Consider the following 22,619-nt stretch of genomic DNA (forward strand, 5'->3'; position numbering starts at 1 on the left):
AGAGAAACAAAACAGAACAGGCGTATCCTTGTTCTTTTCCTGCCTCTTTCTTTCCTTTCCACTTTATATTTTCATTTTTTTCTTATTCCTTCCTTCCTTCCTTCCTTCTTTCTTTCCATCCTTGAGAGTAAAAAACAGTGGCCCTTTTCTTGTTTTTTCTTTTTTCTTCCTTTCCAATTTTCTTTAATTTTTCTTCCTTCCTTCCTCCCTCCCTCCCTCCCTCCCTCCCTCCCTCCCTTCCTTCCTTCCTTCCTTCCTTCCTAACTCCCTCCCTTCCTTCCTTCCTTCCTTCCTTCCTTCCTTCCTTCCTTCCTTTTCCACTCTTAACACTTCATTCCTCATACCAACCACAAATTCTTGATCAGATGGCACCATACGTATGGGTGCCAACACACACACACACACACACACACACACATATGCGTCAAAATATTATCCTGTTTATTTTCATCATGTTTACATCTCCGGTCTTAGCAGTGGTATGTTCTGGCAATCGTGTGTGTGTGTGTGTGTGTGTGTGTGTGTGTGTGTGGTTATTTGTTAGTGATGGTGTTGGTGGTGGTAGTTGTGATGGTAATGGTAGTTTTGTTTACATTTTTCAGACCCAAGCATAATGTATACAGTATTTAGACAGGTCAAGCAAAGAATATGACTCTGGGACAAGTGGTAGTCAAGGTAAAAGGAATGAGGGTAAATAGACAGTAGGAAATGTTACGCTTGAGTTACATATCACTGTTGTTCATGTTAGCTATGACAGTAATGGTGGTGGTGGTGGTGGTTGTAGTGATGGTGGTGAACGTAAGAATGATAGTGTGTCCCTTCTCTTACCTTGAAAAATAATTGGTGTTTTTAGATAGTAGTGCAATTTTCATGGGGATATTAGTTGATTTTGTTCTACTTAAACATATATAATGCTTTGTTATTGAGTTTTTTTTTCTTTTTTTTTTTTTCTTGTGTTTGTATACAGGTAGCATTTTTCTGTGTTAATGGCAAAAGAAATCATAAATGGATTGTAGTGTGTGTCTATTGTAGCATTTGTGTTTGCTTTATTTATTTCCATCCAGAAGGGGAAAAAAAATGTGTGATATCAGCAGAACAGCGATAGGCCGGATTGTTGTCTTCATAATTTTCCTTTATTTCCTCTCCTACTCCTTTCTTTACTTTTCCTGTTTTTCCCCTTATTCCTTACTCTTTTACTTTTCTTTATTCTTTTTTTTTTTCTTTACTTATTCTTTTATTTATTTATTTACCGATTCATGGTTTTATCGGGTTCATGTTATCAGCAGAACAGTGATAGCCTAGTTGTGGACTCTGCATTTTATAGTTATTTTATTTTCGGATTCACAGCTGACTCCTTACTCTTTTACTTTATTTCTTTATTTATTCCTTACTCTTTTACTTTATTTCTTTATTTATTCCTTACTCTTTTACTTTATTTCTTTATTTATTCCTTACTCTTTTACTTTATTTCTTTATTTATTCCTTACTCTTTTACTTTATTTCTTTATTTATTCCTTACTCTTTTACTTTATTTCTTTATTCTTTTCTTTATTCTTTTTTTCTTTACTTACTCTTTTACTCATACTCTTTCCTCCACAGTTTTTTCCCTCCTCACTCTTTCCTCACCACTTTTTTTTCTCAGTCTTCCATGCACCTTCACGCTCCTCTGTTTCCTCTCCTACTCCTTTCTTTACTTTTCCTGGTTTTCCCCTTATTCCTTACTTTTACTTTATTTCTTTATTTATTCCTTACTCTTACTTTATTTCTTTATTTATTCCTTACTCTTACTTTATTTCTTTATTTATTCCTTACTCTTACTTTATTTCTTTATTTATTCCTTACTCTTTTACTTTATTTCTTTATTTATTCCTTACTCTTTTACTTTATTTCTTTATTTATTCCTTACTCCTTTACTTTATTTCTTTATTTATTCCTTACTCTTTTACTTTATTTCTTTATTTATTCCTTACTCTTTTACTTTATTTCTTTATTTATTCCTTACTCTTATTTCTTTATTTATTCCTTACTCCTTTACTTTATTTCTTTATTTATTCCTTACTCTTTTACTTTATTTCTTTATTTATTCCTTACTCTTTTACTTTATTTCTTTATTTATTCCTTACTCTTTTACTTTATTTCTTTATTTATTCCTTACTCTTTTACTTTATTTCGTTATTTATTCCTTACTCTTTTACTTTATTTCTTTATTCTTTTCTTTATTCTTTTTTTCTTTACTTACTCTTTTACTCATACTCTTTCCTCCACAGTTTTTCTCCTTTTCTTTTCACTTCTGATTTATTATTCGTTTTCTGCCTCATTGCCTCTTTTTCTAGGTACCTACCTGTTATTTCCTCTCCTTTTTTTTTTAAAGTTTTTTTCTTGCCTCTTATTTTTTTTTTTTACTTTTCTATTGTCTTGATGTTTTCTTTCCCTCTCTCTCTCTCTCTCTCTCTCTCTCTCTCTCTCTCTCTCTCTCTCTCTCTCTCTGTTATAGCTTATCTCTCAATCTGGAGTTGTTTATACATATTTAAAGCACCTTGTTCTTGCTTATGCACCTTGTAATACATTCAAGTCTTCCTTTCTCTCTCATTTCCCTTCTTTTATGTTACTACGTCGGTATGCACTCATTTTCCAAGTGTTTATTTTCCTCTGTGATGGTATTCTTCTCTCTGTCTTCTAAATGTAAAACTATATGCATTTTCTTTCACTATTTTCTTGTTTTATTTTATCTTTTCTTACTATCTTATTTGCTTGATTTTTTCCCACTATAACGTGTTCTATTTCATATTTTTTTTACCTTTACTCCCTACTATAGAATGGATATCAAAATGTAGAATTCAAATAGACTAGATAAATTCATGGACAGTTCTCCAGATTATAGACTTATTTTTGGGTTATAATTTCTGTCCTCCGAAATTGTGGAGTCTTTTCAATTTTTATTTCCTGTTGTCAAGAATTTGTCGTATGGGAATTTCTAATGAGTGAAATTCAGTTTGAAGGGCTCGTTCAGTATTTTCTTATGAGCACACTTATTCCCTTCGCTTATTCTTCTCTCTCCTTTATTTCCCTTGACTTAAATTCTCACTATTTTTCCTTCCCTCTCCCTCCACCAGAATCAAACCGTACACTTGTTCATCTCTCTCATTTCCTTTCACTTTTCTTCATATATACTTTTCCCTTCATTTTCCCTCAAGAATCAATCCTTACATATGTTGTGGTCACTTATTTCCCTTTCCCTCTCTTAGTTCCATACCCTTTCTTACTTAGTTCCCTTCATTTTTCTGCTCTTTTTTTCCTTTTACATTTCCTCTCCTCCAAGAGTTCATCCCTAATATTTTTCTTCTCCTGTATCTTGTATTCAGCACTTCTATTTTCTCTCCTTCCTTTTTTTTTTTTTTTTGCGCTGGTAGGCTTTTTTTTCTCCCTTCTCCATTGCCTTGCTTCCCTGCTTTTATTTATTTATTTATTTATTTTTTACCTTCTGCTTCCTTCCCTTTTTTCATTGCTTACTCTCCTTTTTTCTATTTTTATCTTTCACATTTTTCTCTTCATTGCTTACTCTCTCCATTTTGTTTTCTTTCTAACCTTCTGTTTCCTCTCCTCTTCTTTACTTTTTTCGAGCTTTCCTTTTTATTGCCTATTCTTCTCACCTTTTTTTCTCTTTCTAAATCTGTTTCTCCTTATCTCCTTTTCATTGCGTACCCCTTCTTTTCCCCTCCTTTTTTCTTATTTCCAAACTTTCTCTTGCTTCCCCTCTTCTCTTCTTTTTGACGCTTACCCCTCCTTCTTAACTTTTTTTCTCTTTTTGTAAACCTGTTTCTTCTCCTTTTCATTGCTTACCCTTCTCCCCGTTTTCTCTTTTGCTCCTTGCCTCTTTCACTGTTTGCCTCCAGATAAGATCAGGGCTCATGTCTCATGTGGTTTGTTTTGCCCCAAGTCATCCTTTCACTGAGGGAGACACAAGCCAGTAGGCCGGGAGCACACGAGCGACTTTGTGGCGCCACGTCGTAGCGTCGGTGTGTGGCGGGGATGTGGCTTCCTACAGGTTTCCATTGTTTAGAAGCTATGCCGCGCACACGAGCGTCTGTGGCAAGCGACTGTGGCGAGCTGTCGCTGATCCCCACCACAGGGTGGCGCGGCTCTGTGTCGAGGACCCGCGCACACGAACGACTGTGGCTGAGCGACGGACACGTGCTGCCTGGCAGACAGTCACATGCTAAACGTTGAGGAGTAAATAAGTGACACATTTTGCTCTTTACTATACCATGACTACACTCGATATAGATCGATTTATTATTGAAATTGAAGACCGACCAGCGATATTGGACGTACGCTGCAATGACTACAGCAATAAAATTGCAAAAGCCAAGGCATGGGAGGAGATGTGTGACATCTTCGTGCCCGGCTTCAGAGAGATGGATTCGGCGCCGCAGAAGCAGAAGTAATGCAACTGCTTCGTCCTCAGAGTTCATGCTGGAATTGAGGTCTCGAAGAACACGGGGCGTGGCGCAGTGGCGTGTGCCCATACACATGGGCGACTCTGTGGTGTGGCTCAGTCAAGACACAGTTGCTTAAACACGCTTCAGTGTGGCGCCACAGCGTGGCGAACACAAAGTCGCTCGTGTGCTCCGGCATTATAAGGCTGGATTCACACGATCCACTTTTTAGTGGTCAGTGGCCGCCACAAAATAATTGTCAAAATAGAACACACACATCTCTATGGGTGCATGCACACGGGCCACTTTTTTGTGGTCGCCACAAAACAGTGGTGAGTTGTGGCGGGCGGAGCCATTTTCCGACCACGCCACTGTGGCGGCCACAGTGGCCAGGGATAGATACCGTTGTTTCAAATGGCAGCGTGCACACAGCCACTATCGGTGGCCACCACCCTGCCACCCACCGCTTTCCCTCTGTCTCGACACTTGAACACCTGAATTATAACTGTCATAATGATGTATAAGTATGGCCTTCACGCATAACTTGTGTTCAGGATGTAATGGATAAGCTCTTATATGCTTTCAGAACTAATGTTTCATTTCGTTTCACAGTTTTGCATATTAATTGATTCTGGTATGAATTAATTACTGAATCTGGTAGTTTTATTTACCCGGAAGTAGAAAGGAGAAAATGTTAGGTAACCGCAAAGACTGCTGAATTATGTCAATAAATTACATCGAATGTGACTTAATATTCTTCATGTTCAGTCTTATATTAAAATTACCGCAAGTCTCTCTTCCACTGGGACATAATTCTTCATGTTGATGTCCTGCCGTGTTATACGTGGACCAATTATTGTCATAATTTTAAACCTATCCTGTGACCTCCTGAAGTAGTAAAAAAATTATCGTGTTCTTTTAGCTCTGTAAATAATGTGTGGAATGCTCCACGCAGTAGTCTGTTGCTAAGTATATATGAGGTGAAACCATGGCAGTACTTTCTTCAGCGCTTTTTGCCAAGAGAGCACAGACAGCTGCTGCCCCTACGAGATCCATAACGCCACGTGCTGACCTCATTAGTGGCTGCCACCGAGTGGCTTGTGTGCACGGTGCACCTACCAACCATTTTTCGTGGCGACCATTTTTTGTTTTGGCCACTTTTGTGGCGGCCACTGACCACTAAAAGTGTCTCGCGTCCACCCAGCCTAAGACTCTGTGCTCACATCAACTATTGCTAAAGGTCAAAGAGGGGGTCAGTGGGATTCTAATCAGTGTTTCTATAGGTTCATGGTACAGAGGAAGGGTCAAACTATTACCAGGGTCATAAAACTACTACTGGAAGTGCCCAAAACTCCTACAAAAGCCCTATCAAATATGTGTTTTTGGGCGACGAAATGTCTTATAATACGACCAGCAGACTGACACAGACCGGAGTATTTATATATCTATCTCAGCAGGTCTAAGAAGGCTGTTTCCCATTACCGAGGTGGCGGCACTGGTGCATACAAAGACGTGTTGAGTCACCGTGTTAACAAGGGAATGATTTTATGGCCAGGAAGTCGGATTTGCTCTTTCTTTTGGGAGGGTTATGTGATGCTTGTTTTTTAGGTTTGCTTATTTGGCTCTTTTTTGTCTTTAATTTGTTTGTGTTTGGTGTTTTGCTTGTTTCTTTGTTTCTGTTGGGCTTCTTTTTCTTGATCTGATTGTGTTCGATGTTTTGTTTATTTCATTTTTAGTTTGTTTATTTGACTTTTTTCTTTTTAATTTGTTTGCATTTTGTGTTTTAGTTCTTTTTTCTTTTTAATTTGTTTGCATTTTGTGTTTTAGTTTTTTTTTTTCTTTTTAATTTGTTTGCATTTTGTTTTTAGTTCTTTTTTCTTTTTAATTTGTTTGCATTTAGTGTTTTAGTTCTTTTTTCTTCTCTAATTTGTTTGCATTTTTTTCTTCTCTTATTTTGTTTGTGTTTGGTGTTTAATTTGTTTCTTAATTTGTTTTTATTGTTTTTGTTTTTCTTAATTTGACTGTTTGATGTTTGTTTGTTTCATTCTTCATTTGTTTTTGTTTTGATTTTGATTTTCTGAATTTGTTTATGTTTAGTAGTTTTGTTTGTTTTTTCATTTGTTTCTGCTTTTTCTTTTCTTCATTTGTTTGTGTTTAGTGTTTTATTCAATTCCTTCTTAATTTGTTCTTTATGACACTTTTCTTAAATTTTGCATTTTCCTTCCCTTAATTTGCTGATTTTTTTTGTTTTGTTTTTGTTTTTGTTTCCTTCTTAATTTGTCTGATTTGCTTTTTGCTTTTCTTAATTTGTGTGTTCGGCATTTATTTCTTTTTTGGTTTATTTTCCTTTTTTTCAACTTATTTGTTTATTTATTTATTATTGTTAAATGCTTATTTGTTTGTTTACTTATTCTGTTTTTTATCTTCTTGTTTGCTGGTGATGTTTGTTTCTTAATACGAAGTGTTTGATGTTTTGCTTCTATTTTTCTTCTCTTAATTTGTGTGTTGATGCTTTTGTTTCAATGTGTATCTATCTGTTTTGCCTTTTTTAATTTGTGTTAAGCTTTCATTTTTTTAAATTAATATTTTTGCTGCCTTTTATAGCCATGTAAAGCCACTACCCACCCCTGATTTGTATTGGGTTGATACAAAAATAAAGGTGCTGTGGATCGGTCTTTGGGAAAATAAGAAAATATAATGTATTGTAGTGAGATGTTAAAATAAATAAGAAAAAATATAATGTATTTTGGAGTGATGTTTGGGTAAACATAAAAAGCAATTTTATGTTAATGATATTCATATATCTTTGCTGCTTATGACATACCATTCACTCAACATGTCAAAGTTAATGCTAACATGGCCATTCCTTACCCACCATGGACATAGGCATAACATAGTTGGCAGGTCCTAGACACAAAAAAACTGGTAGTACAAAGTTGTTTGGTTTGTCCTCGAGTCATATATAGAAAATAGTTTGAACACACACTGGGAAAAATACTGTTACCTGCTCTCGTCCTGTTTCAGCCACACCTAGGACAGTTTCTAGACACTTAGAAACATAGTTATCTGGTCTTTCCTTGAGTCATGTACGTACTGACAAGTTTAGACACTGGGAACAGTACCAAGTATAATCTGTTTTTTTCCCGTTTCATATACAAGTAGTTTACAAACATTTACAAACAAAGCTGGTAGTATTTCAAAGTTGTGTTGTGTTTCCTCTAGTCATATATAGACAATAGTTTTGAGACTAGGAAAAATACCAAGTTGCCTGTTCTCTTCCTGTTTCACCCACATGTATGGGCCAGATCAATATTCCATCATGGTCTTTGTAGACGCCCAGACCAAACTGTACAATCCATAATGCTCAGGTTTTGATGTCACCAGATACTAATGGGATTTTTTGTATAGTTCTTAAATTTCTTACCTTCTGTATGAACACCAAACACTTGACCAGAAATTTTTGTATTATTTTGTGTTTGGTTTTGAAGCTTACGAAGTCATTGTGTCAAACATGACTGGACCAAAAGAGACTGCTTCCAGACACACACAAAACTGGTATTACACACTCTCAGAAGAATAATGTGCCATCCAGTGTCTTTCTGTTTCCTCCATATATAGACAGAAGCAGACAAACACACGTCATAAGAATATTAAGTTGTTTATTCCTAACAGTGAACCAACCAGCAGCAACTTGTGTGTTCTTTTCCTGAAGATTTTTTTTAGACAGTAACTTATACATGATGTAGTTCCTCATAGACACAAACAGATGCATTCATCACCATCGCCCCCTCCTTCCCCCTGTCACGCCGCCCCTTGTATATAGATTTGTCCAGGTTATTGGGTAGAAATGGGCGTGTGGTATGGTGGCATGGCGTGGCGTGGTCAAAGTTTTGGCTTCGTGGTGTGGCAGGAAAGGTAAGGAGCGAGGGATGGAGGGAAGGAGTTTGGGAGGGAAGAAAGGAAGAGGGATGGGTGAGGAGAGAGCCATGCCAAGAATATTACATTTCATATTCCTTCCACAGTGTCAATGGTAACTTAGGTATTCTCTTCTCTTTTAGGGCAGAAGAATATTAATGATGACTTAACATGATAGATTTCCTTGTAGATAAGTCCTACACAATGCTAAGAATACCAAGATGTTTATTCTTTCCATTGCTAATGTGTGTTTTTTTTTTTCCATTTCAGGCATGTATAGACGACAATTTAGACATGGTAGAGTTCCTTGTGGACCAGGGCACAGACGTCAACAGGGGGGACATGGAGGGTTGGACGCCCCTCCATGCCACCGCCTCCTGCGGCTTCAACAGTATAGCAAAGTGAGTATTGTGTGGGTAGGTGTATGGGAAGGTGGGTGTGGATATGGTTGGGTGAGTGGGTGTAGGTGTGGGTGTGAATGTGAATGTCTTTAACCTTGTTGTATTTACTTAATTATAAATGTGAAGTTGGGGGCATATGCTATAGCTGCGCATGGCCTCGGTGCTCATCTCTTGTCTCATTGGTCCTTGTGCCTGTGCGCGAAAGAACACATCTCCCCAGGACACTAATGCATAAGAATGGCAGGAAATGAACTACCATCATGGGATCCCTGCTTTTGAGTCTCTGTCAATCAAATTTAGCTTTAAACTCAGAATGGACCACCTCTTTGTCCTGGCTGTTCCGGTGTTCAGTGCATCTATTGAAAACTGTATTTCTTGGTGTCTTTCAAGCATCATGTCTCTTTCAATTTCCTTTCATGTCCAATCCTCTAGTTGCTTCCCTGTCCTATACCAACAGATTTTCTCTAGCCATTCTGTCCGCTCCCTTTGTTGCCCTGAACACTGCAATCATGTCACCTCTCATCTTTCTTTTAAGGATGGCAGCCCCAAACCCATCCTGTCTTTCCTTGTATGTTAAGTCGGTCAGGCTGAGGCCCATCCTGGCTGCTGCTTCTTGTATTCACTTGATCTTGTTTATTTGTTTCTTTTTATGCGGGGACCTAGCCACTGCTGTGTGTCCCAACCTGGGAGGGATCAAAGCCACTGTCAATTTCTGCATCATCTCTTGGTCCATGTAGTGAAATGCCATTCTCTTGTTGTCAACTGCTTAAAAGTTGAACATTCTTGTTGATGTGGTTTTCAGATGACAAATTGTCCTGAACCAACACTCACAGGTTCTTCTTTTTTGCTTTTGTGATTTTTTCATTTTCCATTGAGTAATTCAGTGACACCCTCTTAGAACTTTTATGCATTTCCAGTAACTTGCATTTCTTTTTTACATTGAATTTAATTTCCCTCACCTAACTGAGTGACTCCATTCCTGAGGGAGAGGGAGAGGGAGAGAGAGGAAGACAGAGACAGACAGAGAGAATGTGTGTGTGTGTGTGTGTGTGTGTGTGTGTGGGGAGGCTGGTAAGGGATAATTACATGTTACGGTTTAGTGAGAAATGCCAGCGTGTTGCAAGTGTTTCTGCGTGGCTGTGTTAATGATGCATATGTTAATCTGTGTGTGCCTCATACCACACATTCCTCCAGCAGGGGAGGCACATATGCCCTCATGTTGACCTCCCTTCTAGAGTGAATCCATGTGTTGACCTGTCTTGCCTTCCTTGTTTCTTCTGTCTTGTGTTGTGTTGATGTGTTAAGCTGTGTTGCTTTGTCTCTTATTAATCTGTGGTTTTATTCTTAATATTCATCTTTTCGTATAACTTGTGGAACTTCCATTCTCAGTCTGTTTCTGGAGCTTTCATTCTACCACTCTTCCTTCGCCATGTTTTTTTAATTTCTGTAGCCTTCATTCCTAATTGTAATCTCTTTTTAATTTTACTGTTTGAAATGAGGATGCTAAACATCATGGAAGAAATGGCTATGGACCGGCAACAGTGGAGGAGGCTCATATCCCATCCAACCCCACCAAAGGGAATAAATGGACATTAAACGATGATGATGTTTGATTCACTTTGATTTTTTTTGGAGGTTTTTGCCATATGCAGGGAATTTGTCTTGTCTGTGTTTCTGGTTCAATATCTCAAGTTGATCTGCATGTATTTCCTGTTCCTGCTTTCATGTCTAGTAAAGCTTTGTGTTGTGTTGTCAGGTGAATCAGGCTCGTTGTGTGTCCTTGTGTTACAGGTTCAATATCAAGTAGGTCAAGTTTACATGTGTTTCTGGTTTCATGACTAGAACAGCTGTGTCTTATTCTTGTTTTTGTTGTTGTTGTTGTGCTGCATGTTCTGTGTCAAGTAGTTCTACATTCGTTGGCTTGATGTAGGCTCCATATTTACCTGACCTTAATGTTGCCCTGTTTCAATTTTCACATGTGAAGCTCATTATTGTGTTGCTTTGTGTTGCAAGTTATGGGTTAAGTAACTACATTTGCTGCCTTGTGTTGCATATTCCATACCAAGTAAATCTTTGGTGTTTATCTGCTTCAGTTTTTCACACCTGTTGAAGCTTCCTTTGTTTTGTGTTGTGTTCTGTAGTTACTGTTCAAGGGAATCTCAGTGTGTTACAATCTTATTCAGGTTTCATATAAGTAAATCCTTGTCTTTACCTGTTTTCTGCTTTCAGGTCTTGTGTTGCATGTATTGTGTTAATTGTTGTGTTGCAGTCTGTGTTGAGTAAATGTGTTGCCTTGTGGTCAGGTTCCATATTAAGTAATTCATGGTGTTTTCCTGTTTTCCTTTGTATTCAGTCTTGTGTTGTTTAATTTTTTTATGTTGCTTTTTCTGTGTCAAGAGAAGTTTTGTGTTTCCTTTGTATTCAGGTTCCATACTAATTAATTCTCTGTGTCTTCCTGTGTTTCTAGTTTTGTATTAGGTGTTGTGTTATTTTTTTTATTAGTATTTTTTTTTTTTTTTTTTTTTTTTTTTTTTTTTTTTTTCAATGCCAAGGGAATGTTAACATGTTGCCTTGTGTTCCAGGTTCCTAATAGATCGTGGGGCAGATCTCTCATTAGTCAACAACGATGGTGACTTGGCCATCGACATAGCAGACTCAGACGAGATGGAGATGCTATTACAACAAGAAATAGAGAGTAGGGGTAAGTGTGAAGCCTTTGACGTACACCTTTTATACATAATATGTGTTTCTGATTGTCTTAATATTTATGTTCATTTTAATCTGTCTCTCTTCATCTTAAGTCTTTTTCTCCTCATCTTAATCTGTTTCTGTTTATATTAATCTTTCTGTTCATCTTGAAATCTGTTGCTCTTCATTTTCATCTGTTTCTGTTCATCTTAATCATCCTGTTCATTTTAACCTGGTAGCAGCGACGGGCCAAATTTGTGGCTTTACCGTGTAGCAGTGACAGGCTAAACTTGTGCCATGATATAAACCCCCTAAAATAGATGATACATAATCTGATCACAAATGCTTTGATATATATTATGAAATGGTTTATGTGAGGGGTGATTTTTTCTCGTTTTTCTCGCTTGGTGGGACCATTAAGAAACATGATCCCCGCTGCTACTGGGTTAATATCAGTTTCTCTTTATCTTAATTTTTTTCTGTATCTTAACGTTTTTTCTTAATCTCTGTCAGTTTTGGCTTGTCTGTTTTTGTTTATTTGTTTGTCTTCATCTGAATTTATTTTTGTTGATCTCACTATTTCTGTCCATCTCAGTCTGTTTCTGTTCATCTATTACAGCAAATGACAGAGAGTAGGGATGAGCATGAGACCTCTGCCATACAACCTTCATAGTCATCCTTCACCACCTTTCCCTCATCCCTTCTACCTCCTCCTGTTTTTCTTCCTCCTGCTCATTCAATGCTTCCTCATCCTCCTCCCATTGTCATTGCTATTTATTCCTCATCTTCCCATGACTTCCTCTCTTTGATCTCCCTTTGTCTCCTCACCTCCTTTTTCCTCACCCCCCTCTTCTACAACCTCTTTTTTTCCCTCCAACTCATCCTTCTCTCCTGCCTGGATATCTAACTTTTTTTTTATTTTTTTTATTTATTTATTTATTTATTTATTTATTTATTTATTTATTTTTTTTTTGTTCCTGTTCCAATATCTCTTTGACCTTCATCAGTTTCCTCATTCACCTTTTCCTCACTCCCTTTCTAATCTGTTTTTCTCTCCTGCTCATTTGATACTACTTCATTCTCTTTTCTTACCTGTTTCTACCACCTTCTTGTCATTCTGTGCCTCTCATTGACCTCCCTCCATCTCTTCATTCATCTTTTCCTTATCTCTTTTCCTTCATCTATTTTTCCCTCCTCCTCATTCATCTATTTTTCCCTCCTCCTCATTCATCTATTTTTCTCTCCTCCTCATTCATCTATTTTTCCCTCCTCCTCATTCATCTATTTTTCCCTCCTCCTCATTCATCTATTTTTCTCTCCTCCTCATTCATCTATTTTTCCCTCCTCCTCAGTCATCTATTTCCCTCCTCCTCATTCATCTATTTTTCCCTCCTCCTCATTCATTTATTTTTCCCTCCTCCTCATTCATCTATTTTTCCCTCCTCCTCATTCATTTATTTTTCCCTCCTCCTCATTCATCTATTTTTCCCTCCTCCTCATTCATCTATTTTTCCCTCCTCCTCATTCATCTATTTTTCCCTCCTCCTCATTCATCTATTTTTCTCTCCTCCTCATTCATCTATTTTTCCCTCCTCCTCATTCATCTATTTTTCCCTCCTCCTCATTCATCTATTTTTCTCTCCTCCTCATTCATCTATTTTTCCCTCCTCCTCATTCATCTATTTTTCCCTCCTCCTCATTCATCTATTTTTCCCTCCTCCTCATTCATCTATTTTTCCCTCCTCCTCATTCATCTATTTTTCCCTCCTCCTCATTCATCTATTTTTCCCTCCTCCTCATTCATCTATTTTTCCCTCCTCCTCATTCATCCAACACACCTTCATTCCTCTCTCCCACCTATTATCTTCATCATTCTCTGCCACACTCTTTGACTTTCCTCTTCCCTCTCTTTATCTGCCTTGTCATCCTCATCTCCCTACATCTATTTCTCCCTCCTCCTCATCCACCACTCCATCTTTCTCTCCTACCTCTGTTTCCACCATCGTCTTTCTCTGCCACACTTTACTTTCCTCTTCCCTCTCTTTATCTGCCTTGTCAGTTGTCATCCTCATCTTCCTTTATCTATTTCTCTCTCCTCCTCATCCACCACTCCATCTTTCTCTCCTACCTCTTTTTCTACCATCATCATCTTTCTCTGCAACTCTCCTTGACTTTTCTTTATCTCCTCATCCACCTTGTCTTCCTTGTCCTTTTATGGCTGTTTCTCTCTCCTCCTCATCCACCACTCCACCTTTCTCTCCTATCTCTGTTTCTACCATCATCTTTATCTGCCACTCTCCTTGACTTTCCTCCTCCCTCTCCTCATTTGACTTGTCCTCCTCCTCCTCCTTCAGCATCTGTATCTCTCTCCTCCTCATCCTCCTACATCTATTTATCTTACTTCCTCACCCAGCACTCCATCATTCTCTTGTACCTCTATTTCTACCATCTTCATTATTCTCTGCTACTCTCATTGACTTTCCTCCTTCATTCCCTCAGTTGCCTTGTTCTCCTCCGCCAGGTATTGACTGCGAGGCGTCCCGTAACCGAGAGGAGCGACGCATGCTGGAAGACGCGCAGCACTGGCTTCAGTCTGGCTACCTAGCAGACCGGCCACACTCCAAGACCGGCGCCACAGCCCTCCACGTGGCCTCGGCAAAGGGCTACATCAAGGTCATGAGGTGCGTAGGTCAGGCCAGGGGTATGGGGTCAGGTCAGGAGGGGAGGAGGGGGAGAGGCAAGCATATGGATGCATTTAATTTTGTTGTGGGTTGTAGTTTTGTTGATGAAGAGATGGAGGAGGAATGTCAGGGAGAGGGTCAGAGAAGGGCAAAAAGATGGTAGAAATAGAATGGAAGAGGAGAAAAGAGAGTAATGGATGAGTAAGAGAGAGAAATTGATGTAGGAATGAAGGTGCAGAAAAGTGGGTTAGGAAATTAAGGGAAGAGAGTAAGAAGACACTCAAAACCAAACATGATTAAAATGGAGGAGAATGAGGGAGTGTTGGAGGAGTAAGAGAGAGAATTAGTAGTTTTAATAAGGTGTAGATGTTAGGGTGGGTGTTGAAGGTGTGGATTAGGCATGAGGTGTATGTTGTGGGGTGCTCGGTACAGTGGTAGCATTGTATGAGTGAATGTAATGGGTTTTAATTCAGTGCAAGAGTATTTGGGTGAGTGTTGGTTATGGGTACAGGGGTCTAGTGGGTTTAAGTGTCAAGCCATGGAAGTGAAAAGCCAGGGCAATGTGTTTCAAATCTTAGACATCAGGAATGGCATCCAGTTTTAAACCCCAAGTCACACCCTAAAACAGCAACCCCTGATGAACACAGATAAAAAACGTCAAGGCAGAGAAGAAGTTGCAGGTGCAGATTAGGCCTTTGATGTGTTGTATTGTATGGGTGTTGGGTTCTGTGGGAGCTTCTACAGCCCCAGACATCTGTCAGATATCCTCAGCAAGCATAAGGAAAAGGCTGCAACTTCCACAGCCAAAATGGAACAAAGTATTAATATGAAACTACTACATGTCATAAGCATCCTTCAGTGATATGTTTTGAAAAGCCTGCTTAAAATTGTGTCATTAGCATTAATGAGTTTATTTTGTGAAGTCTTATTCAAGAATGCTTATAATCTTAACACCATGCTTCTCCCTGTGTGAGTGATGTTACCCTTTGGCCTGTTGCTATTGTTGTTATTGGTAGTAGTAGCAGTATTGTTTTTATCATTTTCATTACTGCATAACTTGTTCCTGCAGCCTGTTGATAGAGGCGGGCGCGGACATCAATGCCAAGGACAATGACGGGTGGACGCCCCTGCACGCCGCTGCTCACTGGGGGCAGCGGGAGGCCATTGAAATACTCTGTGAGAACATGGCTGATATGGAAGTCAGGAACTTTGTGGTAAGAAGACTATGTGTGCTGCCCCTTGTCATCTGCCTAATGATAGAAAGTGTTTAGATTACATAGTTGATCCCCACTTTTCACAGCTTTGTCATTCCTGGTTTCACATAGTCACTGATTGTTTGGGGTACAGTGAGATGAGTAGATGTATCCCCCCATTATCTATGGGATCATGGTGGGGGTTGTGGAGGATCCCCAAAATAAACTGAAAAACTTATCTAACTACATTACTGGGGAAATAATGTTTATAGTGTGAAATCAAGTACTTGTAAAATTCTGACAGTACATGAAGCAGTTTGATAAAGAAATAATGTTTCTCCTTCGTGCAGGGACAAAGTGCTTTTGACGTAGCAGACAACAGTTTATTACGGTTAATGGACGAGCTGAAGAAGAAGCAGGCAGCCCTGAAGCTGGTGAACCAAAACAAACAGGTGCCAAGAAAACGCAAGTAAGTACAAGACATAGTGGGAGGTCCTTCTTGGGGACTCCGGTTGGTCATGAACCAAGTGTTTTAGAGACTTGGAGATTTATTTGGGGAAATTGCTCTAGATATTAGTATATGAGACTAACTACTTGCAATTTTGAGAATGTTTAAGTTATATTTCACTTGTGAATTCAGACTTATGAGTTGAACCCTACTGTCTTAAAAAATTAAGTATAAAAAGATTAGTGCCTACAGTTTAGATATGTATAAGAGCAACAAACTGTTTCAGGACTTCACCTCACCGAGAACACAGCAACAAGAAGGAGCGGGAAGACTCCAGGGAGTCTGATGGTACGTCCGGGGAGGATGAGTCCTCTTCTGATGTGGGTGAGTGTTGTGGCTGTAGTGTAGGACTAACATGTCTTGGCTGGGTCTGTCTCCTTCACTTCCTCCCCTTATTGCTCATCACACCTCAGAGACATACCTCATCATTACAACAAAAAAAAGGCATTTATCACTATTCATTACTCTAGGTCAGTACCACAATGTTTAATCACTTCCACCACAAGGACATGCCTCATCATATTAAATCAGTTATCACTTTATTCTGTACTCCAGTTTAGAGCAGTGCCATAATGTTGAGTCACTACCACATCAGAAGTACACACCTCGTCCTATCCAAATATTTATGAGTCAGTTCTGTACACTACTCAAAAGCAATGACACAATGTTAACCCGGTCGCAGCGATGGGCCAAATTTGTGGCTTTACCGTGTAGCAGCGACGGGCCAGATTTGTGCCATGATATAAACCCCCCAAAATAGATGATACATAATCTGATCACAAATGCTTTGATATATATTATGAAATGGTTTGTGTGAGGGGTGATTTTTTCGCATTTTTCTCGCTTGAAGGGACCATTAAGAAACATGATCCCTGCTGCTACCGGGTTAAGTCACTTCAGAATCTCAACACTATCATATAAACCACCTTCCTCTGTGCACACTACATCAGGTATTTCTCCTGAAGCTCAACCCTCACCCTCACCGCCACACACACACAATGGTAAACCTTTCCACACCACACCACACTGTACCGCACCACCTTTCCATACCACACCTTGCCACAGCCTTTCCACACCACACTTTGCAATGCCACCATCCCCCATGACATTGTTTTTTACTTCCCTGATCAGCAGTGTATTTTCATCAGTGTCAGAAGGCCAGTTGGAGTGTGTGCTCCTTTCAGTGACAGTCAGTGCTGAATGCTTAAAACAATGATGCTTCACCTCAACTAAGGACTTTGGTCTTTTTTCACTCCATTTGAAGGGATTTTTTTTCTCATTGTGTTATCTGTAATTAATCAGCAGAGATTACCAACCACATGACCTTGACTACCCAAAGGAGGCAAGAGGACACTGAGTCACACGGTCTTGCTCAAAGTTAGAATTGGGACAGGAGGCAGAAAAGTAGTACTGGCATAACAAGCATTAATGTCTGGTGTTTGCTGTCTCATGAAAGATCTTGAAATCTAGATAAAAGTGGTTTACAAGTGCATGGATAATTGGGAGACTGTCTCTTTCATCACCTCAAATCAAGTAGGAACTCAACCTATTTTTCTAGCATAGGAACTCTTTTACCTTGACTCTGAGCACAGACGTAAGCTGATTGGTGAGTCAAGACCAAGACTTCTTGTGGGAAATAGTGTACTTGGCTTTAATTGATTGGCTTAACATTAATGACAGTCAGCACCACCAACTGATTGAGTAGTGTTGGGTTACCAGAGTTTCCTTAATCTGTGCATCAAACAGTATGGGATATGTTTCCCCAATTTGTGATACTCCTCCAGTTAGCACTCATGTCAAAGAAAATATTATAGAGTGAAATATTGAGGTCAGATGTAAAAATGAAATATAGTCAGAATAAGTTTGATAATCTTTATTTTGATTGTATTTGATTTCTATATCTCACCTCTGTTTTCTGTAATAATGTTCTTCCTTACCTGAGTCCTCATTGGAATGGTGTGTATGATTGGTAAACATGTTCTGTCTTTCTTAGCAGTTGCTGCATGATCCATTTGAGTAGTTGTGTGAATGTGAATGCCGTCATGTACAGTGTGTCCCTAGTCCTCACAGATGTATTGTTTCTGCTTTCTAATTCTATTCTGAACATCCTGGAATACATGACTCTGGTGTTCTTAGTTTCTTATCCCTTACATGCTGCTGTGGCTTTGAAAAAAAATGGGATTCTCTTCAATAGAAGATGAGGAGAGTAGTGAGGAAACAAGCAGTAGTGATAGTAGTGATTCATCAGACAGTGATGATGATGATGATGAAGAAGACGAGGAGGAGGAGGAGGAGGAGGAGGAGCCGGGGGTATTGGGTTATTACCTGCGACAATTGAGTCCAGTGAGGTATTTAGTGGGTAAGTTTGGGTATGAGTCCTGGGGATTTGCTGTCGCTCATGTTGTTTGTGGATGGTGTTTTTGATGCATGCGTGGGGGAGGAGTTGGCGGCACGGAGGGACAAGGCAGCTCCCCTCACTCACCTTGTTTGTCCATTATTGGAAAGCTTGGTTTGATGGCTTATTTTTTCTTATTTCTTTATCAAGTCATTATTTTATATCTGTAATTTTAATTATATATTTTGCACTAGTACACACACACAACAGCTGCATTTGAACTTGCAATGAACACTTGCCACACACTAAAATAAATAATTCATGTTAGGATGCAGTATTCATGACAAAGTTAGGTTGTAAGTTTCCCCTTAGAAGGCGACTGATAAGAGTAAGAACTTGAGCTTTGCCACCAGAGGGGGCCTACAGGATGAAGGATACATTGCAGAACACTGTTGACTTTTTATGATGTTTACACTAGACTGATGAAATGATTTACCTTTATGATTTCTGTGCTGATGATTAAATGAGTTGTTGAAGACTTGCTTAGTTACCAGCTCAGGAGTCGTGGGAGATCTAGAACTCTGTGATCAACTTGGTATCTGGTGTTAGAAGGAAAGCTTTGCAATGTTTGTTGTTTGTGCTGTGGTGATTCTTTCAGTTTTTATTTGTTGTTTTAAATAAGAATTATGTTTTCTGCTCTATTAGCTTGTGTAGCATTGTACTGTATTAGTTAGTGTATCATTGTTGTAGATGTCATAGTGCCTAGTAAATGTATATAGAAAGCAGTTATTTATATTTGATTTAAAATGTTGATATTCCCTTGAAATATTGTTGTTACAAGTCAAGAGCAGAACAGTGTGAAAGATCATTAGTAGCATACCTGAAAACCTTTGAGCAAGTGGATGAGAACTTTGAATATTTGCAATGCATCCTTTTAGCTGCACAACAGTAAAAGAATAGTAGTAAATACAACTTGAGGCATTCACTACAGCTTCCACTGATCTCAGTATGCTTATCCACGACTATATTTTCTCCCCTTATTTTGAACAGAGAAAAGAAACAAAGTGAACAAGGAGAACGCCACCCCACAGATCATTCCCACCAGCGTTCTGTCCAACAAGAACAGAACACAGTCTGAGGCAAGATCAGAGAATGCCTTTGATGAGTCTGAGGTCCAGTCATGGAGAAGACCATCCTCCTTTAGGAAGAATAACCAGGAAGATAAGAGTGAGTAGGGATTGAGGGAGACATGTGAACAGAAGGAATTAATGGAGGAATGGGGAATGAAGATAGTGAGAGGAAACTAATCTTGGCATGGAGGGATGATTGAGTAAATACAGGTCATGGGTAATAGGAATGACTAGGAATTCAAAGAATGTTGGAGTGGAAGCAGTGGATACAATGAGCAATGTTAGGAAAAAAAATTGCAGCAAATAAGCAGTGGATACAATGGGAAACTTTTGGGGAATTAGGATTTCAGTAAGGTAAAAAAAAGTCATAAGGTTATAGGAGCGATTATGAATTAAGAGTATACAGTCATACCTTGGTTTACGAGTGCCTTAGTTTTCAAGTTTTGATTTATGAGCAATAATAAATCACAAAAAACACCTTGGTTTACAAGCAGTGACTTGGTATACGAGCATCCTGTTTGTACAAGTCCCCACTGCCCCGCCACCTCAAGGGTGGAGTCAAGGGCTGTATGGTGGCCGTCAGGGTCAAGTGCATATGTCCCCCCGAGGAGGGACCACAGGCCCTTGCCGTGTGATGGCTCATGAACCGGAGGGGAGGATGCTGATAGACTGACTCTATCGGCTGACGTCAGCCTAGCCGACCAAGTCAGTCTTTCAACGAGGACTGGCGTGTCTCTTTGTACAAGTCGAAGACGTGAGCGTAGGTTCCCTTTGTTCGCCTCAAGATGACAGCGCTCAAAGCTGAAAACAATGGGAATAATCTCAGTTAGGGTTGCCACCTTGAGCTAAAAAAAAATTAGGAATGCAACATCCCATTCTTCAATACAGAACAAATCTATATTTCAAGGAACGGGTGGCAACCCTAAAATTTCTCTAGCCTGCCATGACGACAGCTGCTGCCCACTGCTGGTGAAGGCAGGAGGAAGGGGGTAGAGACATTACAAAGCGTATTTTTCATGTATTTCAGGACGACCCTTGACAAACGTAATTTTATGGACTGGTTTTGTGGTTCACCGAAAAATGTGCTCAATACAGTTTTAAAATACAGAATTTTATTTATTTATTATCACTCAGACAGCTAAATACAGAACGAATGGTGTTCTGTATTTCAAGGAAAGGGTGGCAAGTTGGCAACCTTTGTCTCAGTCCGCTTTGTAAACTCGTCGAGATAGAACCCGTGGGCTCGTGTCCGATTGCTTTTGTGCTTTGGTGTGCAATCTTTGTGTTTTCAGCACTACAGTGTGTGTTCTTTGTGCTTTAACAATGTCCCCCAAAAAGATATTTAAAAGGGATGGTTCTGCAAATAAGAAAACAGAAACGGCGGATACTATGCTTGCAACAGGAATGGGGTGTGAGCCTCGGTGGCTTGTATGACCTCCTGGACGTGACTAACTCCCGTTCACTGTCCATCTCAGACAATACGTTTGGTTAGCTTCACATTGGTGGTCAAACATAGTTCCGGTGCCTCGAGAATAGGGATACTGCAGCTGCTAAACCCCGGTGCGAAGCCTACACCTCAAGCATAGTTATCAGTTGTGTGAGTCTCCGTAACAACCGTTACACATTGATTTGTGTTTTATATTATTTATCATTGCTATTTGTTTGTAAAATTCTCTAATTTTGTATAAAATAACATGTCCAATGATTTTGGTATAAATGTTTTTTTGCATTAACCGTTTTGTTGCGCATGGTGAGGAAGCGACTGTCCCCCTCAGGTGCACTGTGGCAGCACTCAAAACTCAAAAACTCAAAACTTAAAACTCAAAAACTCAAAAACTTTCATCACAGCTAAAAACTAAAAACACCATTGGAAAGAGGAGGGCCACATCTATAGGATTTGGTTATGTATGCCTCTCCTGCAAATGTACATGCACGTTCAGGGGGTGTTGCCTGTGAACACTTACATCAGTGCGTCTGCTATGGTCAGCCATATTAAGGCAACTGCGGACATCTCCCCATGAGGTGCTGGCAAGGTAGTATTTACAACTATATGGTCAAAGAATCATTCAGGTAACAGGTGAAACTATGCAAAAAAGCCGCTATATTGGACAAGAACATCCACCAGTTACTCGTCCGTAGATTTTCTGTGCTAGGCTGACATGATTTTCCATCAAATTTAGTGGAAAACCAACTCAACAATCTTGTGTTGTGAGAACTAGTGTTGGAACACTCATACGCTTGAGATTTGAGTGTGGCTGGAGCTCACAGTGAGCGTTTAGCACCACCAGCAAATGCGCTACCGCTCGCTGCGAGCGTTTAGCAATGAAAGGGTTAATGGGATTCACATTAATTTCAATGGGGAAATTAGTTTTGGTTAATGAGTGTTTTTGTGTACGAGCTAAACTCCGGAACGAATTAAACTCGTAAACCGAGGTATGTCTGTATTAGGATACACTGCAACACATAAAGGAGTGGCTACAGTGAAGGATACAGTGCTGGAACTCATTGGGTTATCATCCTTTCCTCTCACCTGATACCCCAGACCAAAAAGAGGAGGCATCCCGCACCTCATCCACCACCACCATCACCACCACCACAGCCACCACTACCACCACCACCACTACAGCATCCACACCCACCCCATCAGCGAGAATCTCCGGCCGTGATGCTGAGGAGGAACGGAAGAGGTCAGCAGGGGCGGAGAAGGAGGAGAGGTAAGTGAAAAAGTATAGAGGAGGAGGATGACAAGAAGGAGGTGGAGGAGGAGGAGATTGGCGTGAATGATGGAGAAGCATTATTTTATTAACTTATTTGTGCATTCAGTAAGTTCTCAATGCTTAAGAATCAGTCACCTGTCGCCTGTGTGGCTGGAGGTTGTGCCTTGTGCAAAGTTGTGTGTCAGCCACTCAGCCCCCCACCACCCCACCTGTACCTTGCCTCAAACATTTGCACAGGTCATGTAATCCTCACAGTTTGGTTCAGTCACGTGGCAGCTGTACACACTGAGGCGCATCAGATGATTCAGATGTTTAGCCTCTTAGGATTATAATCTAATATTTTCTGTTTACTTCTTTGGCCTCTGACTCAACTTTATTTTGTTTATGACTTTTAATTATTTTTGATCAAACAAAAGTGTTTGTGGTTGTGTGAGTTCTTAAGATTACAATAGTAAATATTATATATGGCCAAATGCACATTATAGCAGTAATCCTTGATTACTTAATCATATCATGCTGTAATATATAAGTAAAAAGAAAATTTGGCAGTGATGACAAAGGAAATGTATGTATTGAGAACTTGCTCAGCACCAGGTGTTTGCATTCAGTAGTACA

General features: G+C 39.5%; 1 protein-coding gene across 16 annotated transcripts in view; it reads left to right on the forward strand.

Annotated features, from left to right (window-relative positions):
- LOC127006556 (protein phosphatase 1 regulatory subunit 12B-like) overlaps positions 1 to 22,619 on the forward strand; it is a 162,392-nt gene that overhangs the window by 63,702 nt on the left and 76,071 nt on the right. For 15 of the 16 annotated variants that reach the window (XM_050876533.1, XM_050876538.1, XM_050876539.1 and 12 more), the window contains 8 exons: positions 8,622 to 8,752; positions 11,335 to 11,453; positions 13,962 to 14,121; positions 15,191 to 15,335; positions 15,665 to 15,783; positions 16,049 to 16,146; positions 19,208 to 19,384; positions 21,830 to 22,001. In XM_050876533.1, the coding sequence (XP_050732490.1) occupies positions 8,622 to 8,752; positions 11,335 to 11,453; positions 13,962 to 14,121; positions 15,191 to 15,335; positions 15,665 to 15,783; positions 16,049 to 16,146; positions 19,208 to 19,384; positions 21,830 to 22,001 (1,121 nt within the window). The remainder of the gene's footprint in view (positions 1 to 8,621; positions 8,753 to 11,334; positions 11,454 to 13,961; positions 14,122 to 15,190; positions 15,336 to 15,664; positions 15,784 to 16,048; positions 16,147 to 19,207; positions 19,385 to 21,829; positions 22,002 to 22,619) is intronic. The other variant, XM_050876537.1, reaches the window with a different exon arrangement.

Source organism: Eriocheir sinensis, chromosome 33, assembly GCF_024679095.1.
Source record: "Eriocheir sinensis breed Jianghai 21 chromosome 33, ASM2467909v1, whole genome shotgun sequence".
In the NCBI taxonomy this organism is placed as follows: domain Eukaryota; kingdom Metazoa; phylum Arthropoda; class Malacostraca; order Decapoda; family Varunidae; genus Eriocheir; species Eriocheir sinensis.